Source organism: Tupaia chinensis, unplaced genomic scaffold (genome assembly GCF_000334495.1).
Source record: "Tupaia chinensis unplaced genomic scaffold, TupChi_1.0 Scaffold000001_1, whole genome shotgun sequence".
In the NCBI taxonomy this organism is placed as follows: Eukaryota; Metazoa; Chordata; class Mammalia; order Scandentia; family Tupaiidae; genus Tupaia; species Tupaia belangeri.
Window position 1 is genome coordinate 581,989 of NW_006159427.1, and position 7,284 is coordinate 589,272.

At 43.4% G+C, this 7,284-nt stretch overlaps 1 protein-coding gene across 3 annotated transcripts in view; it reads left to right on the plus strand.

The window, feature by feature from the left end:
* Positions 1-1,555: 1,555 nt before the first annotated feature.
* The window catches only part of ARMC3 (armadillo repeat containing 3), a 115,707-nt gene continuing 109,978 nt past the window's right edge, over positions 1,556-7,284 (plus strand). The window contains exons 1-2 of one of the 3 annotated variants that reach the window (XM_006139717.2): positions 1,556-1,808; positions 6,225-6,273. In XM_006139717.2, coding sequence (XP_006139779.1) covers positions 6,226-6,273 — 48 coding nt within the window. In that variant the 5' untranslated portion in view covers positions 1,556-1,808; position 6,225. The other 2 variants (XM_027767713.1, XM_006139712.1) reach the window with 2 other exon arrangements.

A 7,284-nucleotide genomic window follows, 5' to 3' on the forward strand; every position in this document is an offset into this window, starting at 1 on the left:
GAGTTAAAACATCCAGCCTCTGTGGCACAGTCAGAGACATGCTGGGCTGTGGAGCTGGAAGTCGCATGCTGACTGTGGTACAAGTCCCCAGCCCAACTGTCTTGAAAACATGCTGGGTGTGCATGTGTGTGCCCAGAATCCTGGTGGGCTGGAAGACTGGCACTGTGGCCTGACTGAGCCCTGTGGAGGGGGCTTTCCCCTCTGTCTGTCTTTCTCTCTCATTCATGTGCTTATGCTCTGTCATGATTGTTTTTTAATGTGCATCATTTGGCCCAGTTGTGGTGGCACAGAGAGTTGGGGAGCAGTGTACATGTGGGAAAGCCCTCAGTTCTCATCCTGGGTGGGCATGGACATCCAGGTATACCTGCAGCTCTTCCATGATCCTGGCTGCCTGGAAGGCTGGGAGGAGGAACAGTGTGGCAAGACCCTGCTGGAACTCTCTCTCTTTCTCTAGAGAAATAAATGACCATATTTACACATGTGAAAGTATCTGATTGCAAGCTACTTTTTTGAAAAGTCATGAGCAAGAAGAGAAAGAACAATAGAAAGATAGCTGGAAGGAGACACACGGTCAAAGGAAGTTTATTTTAATTTTTTATATGAAGCATGGGAACTACTTTACTGTGTTTATATACTGATAGGGGAAAAGCTGGAAGAGGGGAGAGGTTGAAGACACAGGTGCATATTACCCAAGGTCTAATCAGGAGGCAGAAATCACACCAGATATTTGAGTATAGAAAATATAATACAAAAAAATTGTTAAAGAAATTGTTATATATAAAGCTGTCAGGTCAAAGGTGAAAAGAGAACATAAAGGTACATGAGAGTAACAATTTTAAGAAGCCCCTAACACTCTAAGGGCCGAAGGTGTGAGCGGATTAGAAGGTGGAATTCAAAGGATAAGGAAAGAGGAAAAGACTTTTTGCTAAAGGCAATCAAAGAGTATTTTATGACCATGGCATAGAATAGGGATAGGGCAGACAGCCTTGCATATCAGGCTCCTGTATTTAAAGTTTATCTTGGGAAACCACTGGCATGTGAATAGGAACATGACAGGACTAGAACAATGATTTCTAGAGATTGATCCATCGTGATGTGTAAAGAGAACTGGAAGGAGCGAGAAACCGAAGTTATCAACTGGACGGCCAAAAATGATGGCATGCGTTAGTTAACAGTAAGGCTGGAAGGGAAAAAATGCAGGTGACCCATGGATGACTCACTTGCTGGCTGTAGCGGGGCGGCGGAGGAGGAAAAGGAATGACATGTAGGTGATTGGAGTAATGGCAGAGCGCGGAAAGACAGGAGGAAGGGGAGGAGGTTTTGAAGGATCACGAAACGTTCGACTGGGGATTGCACATCCGATGCTGGAAAGTCAGCCCTACAGGTTCTCCGGCGGGCGGAGTCCGAGCAGGACAAGGTGGCGGGTATCCCACGCACAGAGACCTCTAGTTTGAGAGAACGCAGCAGCCTCTCACAGTGTTTGATCCCGCCAGCCGCCGAGGCTGTCCTGCCTCCTGATTCATAGTTTCCACCTGGCTGGCCTCAACAACTAAAAAGAGGAGGAGTGTCCACAGGACTCAGGGAACCAAGGACGCCCTCGACTCCGGGGCTAACCGCTGTCGCCCCTGGCAGGACTCCGTGTGCCTCCACCAGCGCAGCGCCAGCTCCCAGAGTGGAGGCGCGCATGCGCGGCGCGGCGCGGGGTCGCCTAGCAACCAGGGACAACGGTGGACCCCGGAGGCGCACCGGCAGCCCCGAGTGTCATTTGCTAGGTCTGAGAAGCCCTGCTCCACCCGAGCTCCCGACAGGTAAAGCAGGCCGGCGGCTGCCCGCCCCGGCTCCGCGGGGTGGAGAGCGGGAGCACGGACTCCAGCAAAAGTGGACCCCGGAGGCGCACCGGCAGCCCCGAGTGTCGTTTGCTAGGTCTGAGAAGCCCTGCTCCACCCGAGCTCCCGACAGGTAAAGCAGGCCGGCGGCTGCACGCCCGACTCCGCGGGGTGGAGAGCGGGAGCACGGACCCCAGCAAAACCTGGGGAAGGAGAAGGTCCCGGGCAGGTGCGCCTTTTGGGGCCACTGAGGGAACACCTCGTCGGGGGTTGTTGGTTCCTGGCACCCGCGGTGTTAGCCCAGGGGTGGAGTGGGACTGATAAGCACTCCTCCCACCTCCCATTCAACAGGGTGCGACACTGAGGCCAAGGGGCCATCTGATGAGGGTCTAAGGTCCCGTTAATGAGCAATGCAAAGGTGGGCCATGACTTGTTTTAACCCTCCTCCTCCGCTTTAAGTCTGCCTAGAACGAATCTCCCCATTACAATATATTTAAATTTGTAGACAAAGTGCACGAAGAGAAAATACAAATGACCGACAGATACACTCCTGAGAAAACTATGGCGCCACTAGTCAAGAAGATGCAAGTTTAAAGCAAACTTTCATAGTCAGTGCCCAGGGAGATTCGTCCTAAAGAAACAGTTGGGGCCTGGATGAAAATTTTATGTCCAAAGATGTTCATTGCAGCCTTCTTTATAATTCTAGAAAATTGGAAACAAATACCCAATAATGAGACTGACTCGATCAGTAATGGGTTTTAAGATATTTTAAATGACGTGGATCCATCAGCAATCATTGGAGCAATAAATAAAGACTGAGTGTTCATCAACTTGCCTGCTCATTTATGAATTTAGTAGGAAAATGGTCCCAAGAAGGAAAAGTGAGAGTAAGAGATAGAAATCAGGTAGGATGGTAAAATCACCAGGGAAAACACAAAAACAGGAACTCATTTATTGAAATAGTATTGATCTCTCTGAGCTTATCTTTGGGTGATTTTTGTCTTATTCATCATGCCTTGTTTTCCAAATGATCTACAATGAAATGTATTATTTTTGTAAGGAAGCAAGTTAGGTCATCTGAGGCTCCTTGCCCCTGGCCTTGTGGCTGTTTACTCTCTCTCCCATTGGCTATTATATCAGGCATGATGGGAAGTTTCTAACCTCATAGTATTATCTGGGGCCAGCTTTGTCACTCCAGGACATAGGTTTAGACTGTTCCTGCCTCCACACTCTTCAGTATGCAATTGCTGAGGAACACTATCCTACATACGAAAAATTAGCTCCTGAATGAAAATCAGATGATTTAAGACAATCTTATGCAAGTGTAATTGAATTGCTTCTTGAATATTATTCATAAGGGATTCTTTTCTAAATCAAAAGCTGTGATATCTTAAAATTGGTGATGAAGAATGAGGCCATTTTTCCTAGAGATCAATTATAAGGTAGATTCTCATTTATCCAGAGTGGTTTCTGTGTGTCTATGTGAGGCATGACAGGTCCAAGGGTTAGGGCCTGTACACTTTTCAAGCACCTGTGAAAGATAACTAAGACTTGAAAAAAAAAGCATTGGCTCTAAAATATGAAAAAAAACCCCTTGAATGTTAATGGAATGTGTTTATTAATATTAAAATTTTATTACATTCAAAGTGATTTTCTCAACAAGATTTTCCAGGTGTACATATTGATTGCTGAGTTATTTCAAATGCAAATTTTGAACTTTTTTATGATGAAAATTACATCTAATGGGCAATAAGGACACATTTTAAGATTTTAATTTATTGGATACAGTGTGAGGTAGTACATCACAGTAAACTTGCCCACCCCCTCAAAGATCTTAAAATTTATGTGGCCTGAAGTGAGTGATCTGGAGGAGTCGTCTTTCAACAGTCCCTATGCGTTTTCAAGAACAGGGCTCTATAATGAATGCAGTAAATCCCGGTCAGGGTCTCTAAGGCTAGGAGCTGCTTTTTATACTTGACAAGCAATTTCAACTAACCCTGGCATTGTAATTGATCTCTAAGGATTTTCTGTTTCCCTGGGTCTTTCTTGAGACTATGGTAACTTCCTTGAGACTGGAATATACTATCTGAGATTGCTCTAATGCCAAGCGTAATCCAGCATAATCTCACAGACACTCAATGGAGAGAACTAGAACGATTTCTTGAGTTGGGCTAACAGGTACCCACATCTTGGAAAGTTCTCTGTACCCAGGTTGAGTGTCTTCTCTGTAATAATGTCAACTATGTATATAAACTATTTGACGTTTTTCCCTGACATGAGCCTAGTGCAGGTGGGAAAAGGAGTGACTCCTATGTCCCCAGAACACATTTCTTCAGATTCTTTTTCTTTTTTTTAATTTTGCTTGAGTGCATGTGTGCTCACCAGAGAGAGAGAGAGAGAGAAAGTGAGAAAACACCCCTGGAGGAATGGCCATCCCTCGATTTGTTCTTCTCCATTCTCCTTTTGGGATTTTGGGCACGCAAACACATGTGCCTGGAGTAATTTTCAAGTGACTTGTTGGGACTCAGACCACTTAGCCCTGTAGGACCCAGCTGCCTTAACCTCAATGTCACCTACTGGCCCCTTTGCTTCAGATTCTTAGTTGCTTTTTTGTGTGTGCCTATGGATTATATTAGAGAAAACTTTTTGTTATTGGTAAAAATCACATAAATGCAGATTCAGATTTGTAGCTCTTGTATACCATTCACAAAATTACTGCTCTCAGGAAAAATGGAATTAATCATTTTTTTAAAATTGAAAATCTTCTTTGTACCAGGTGCTGTCGTAGGTGCTTGGGATAGATCAATGTGAGAAAGACAAAATTTCTACATTTGTGGGAACCAGCAGTTAGCGTAATGGCTATGTCACTGGATTCCCAGGTAGTCAACCACGGTTCGCGTCCCGGACCCTGTGGCTTAGAACTCACGCTGGGTGCGTGTGCATGCGTGCCCAAGATCCCAAGAGGAGAATGGAGGAGAAGGGATTGCGGTGTGACCATCCCCCCTGGGGGGTGAGTTCTCGCTTTCTGTCTCTATGTCTCTTTCTGTCTGTCTGGCGAGTAACATGCCGTAAGAGGGAAAAAAAAAAAAAAAAAAAAAACCCTCTCAAAAAAGAAAAAAAAGAAAGAAAAAAAATTTCTACATTTGTTGCGCAAATATTTTTGCAGTTCTCAAAAGGGAGTTAAAGGGTCAGCATGTGGTGTGCTCGTGGTGCTGGACTTCCACATGCTCTTCTGCAAACTGAGTCCTGGGCCTGGCAACTTGAAACTCATGCCAGGCACATGTGCATGTGTGCCTAAAATCCCAAGAGGAGAATGAAGGAGAAGAGATAGAGGCGTGGCCATTGCCCTGGGGAGTGATTTCTCAAATTTTCTCTCTCTCTTTCTGTTTCTCTCTGTCTCTCCAGCGAGCACACTCTCTACAGCAAAAAACTCTCAAATAAATAAATAAATAAATAAATAAATACATAAATATAAAGAAAAAGAAAAAAGAAAAGAGACTTAGTCACTCAAGGCCAACCAAATGAGCTGTAAATGGAGGCCGAGATTTTATTAACTTGTCTGTTAATTCTGTTAATTTAAAAGTTTAGTAGGAGGAGCTGGCAGGTGGTGTGGGTAAGGAGCGCTGGATTCCCACATGGCTGATTGCGGTTCGAGACCTGGACCTAGGAGCTTTCTTTTTCCCTTTCCCTCTCTCTCTGGTCAAATGAAAACAAATAAATAAAGTTAAATAAAATAATAATTTTTTTTTGTGCGCTTGCCAGCCAGACAGAGAGAGACAGAGAGACAGAAAGCAGGAAATCACCCCCCAGGGGGGATGGCCATGCCGCAATCCCTTCTCTTCCACTCTCCTCTCGGGATCTTGGGCACACACGCACACGCACCCAGCGTGAGTTCTAAGCCACCGGGTCTGGGACTTAAACCACGGTCGACCACGTGGGAGTCTAGCGACATAGCCATTACGCTAACTGCTGGTCCCAATAAAATAATTATTTTTTAAAAAAGAAGTTAGTAGAAGAATGGATCCATGAAGAGAAGATGAGATTAAGGGATAGAAATCCAAGTAGGCTGAATCCAGATTCACCCACTGTAAGCATGGCAAACAATTTCCAGACATGTAAGTAAATATTAAGTCACTAGTATATTTATCTCCATTCCAAACTGCAAGCTAGGGCTAATGCTCAACCATCTCATCAATAAGTTCCTTTAAAATCAGAAAGTTTGAAATATGGATGTAGGTAATATATTTCTATGTTAATTTCTGCTTGTATCACACTGCCTTTTTCTAGGGAAAATTTTAAAGGAGAAACTAAACCTCTTCCAAAGTACATAGAAAACTGAGATTTGTACATATTTAACACACAATTGATGCTTTAACTATTTATTGGTTCTTTTTCCAGGATGGGTAAAAAGATAAAGAAGGAAGTAGAACCCCCTCCAAAGGATGTGGTGAGTTTCAGATTTAAATACTAGTAGCACTTTAACAGCCAGTTTTAAAAATAAATTGTTCAGACAGTTTGGCATGTACCAGTATGTACATTCGTACATGGTGGCAGAAGTCCAAAGTCTGACTAATGATAAGATTAGTCGGAGAAATCTAACATTATATAAACAAACATTTACAACATTGTCATTATATAATTAGCACAATTACAGAGTAATGATTAGCTCTCCCAGAATGTGGATGGTGTGTTTACAGCCTAGTTAATGAATAAATAGTTTTCAGTTGTTCTTTTAAATATTTTTTATTTACATTTGCCTGTCTCGCATGAATGTTAATTATCCAAGTGAATTTTCAAAAATAACCAGGAGTTATACTACACCTATCAGCTATGTATATAAGGTTGTCTGGGATGACCATTTAGATGTAAAAAGTCTTGTATTTTCTAGTTCTATTGAGAGTAGTCTGCAATAATCCTTTTCAATTCCAAAAGCTTAGTAATGCATTCTGCACTATAGAAAGCCCTCCTTCTCCCTTTTAAAAGATGGTGAAGGCCCAGAAGATGGTGTAATGGCTACCTCTGGACTCCCATGTGGTCGACTGTGGTTCGAGTCCTGGACCTAGCGGATTGAAACTCGTGCTGGGTGCATGTGGTGTGTGTGCCCAAGATCCCTAGAGGAGAATGAAGGAGAAGGGATTACAGCATGCCATCCCCCATGGGTGTTGATTTCTAGCTTTTTGTCTCTCTATTTCTCTCTCACCTTCCAGCAAGTTTGTGCACCCTATAGCAAAAGTGTCTCTCTTAAAAAAAAAAAATGGTGAAATGTGTTTTTGTCTTCTTTCTATAAAATTTATCAATTACTGAAAGACTTAGGAGTAGAAAATGACCTGTGACCATTTCCAGTTTAGCAATTTATTTTGAAGAGATGTTGATGTTATTTTCTTCAGATAAACTGTCAGTAGAAAAGCAAAGAGTGCAGTCCACAGACTTGCAGCCTTTTAGAGTTCGGACGAGCTTG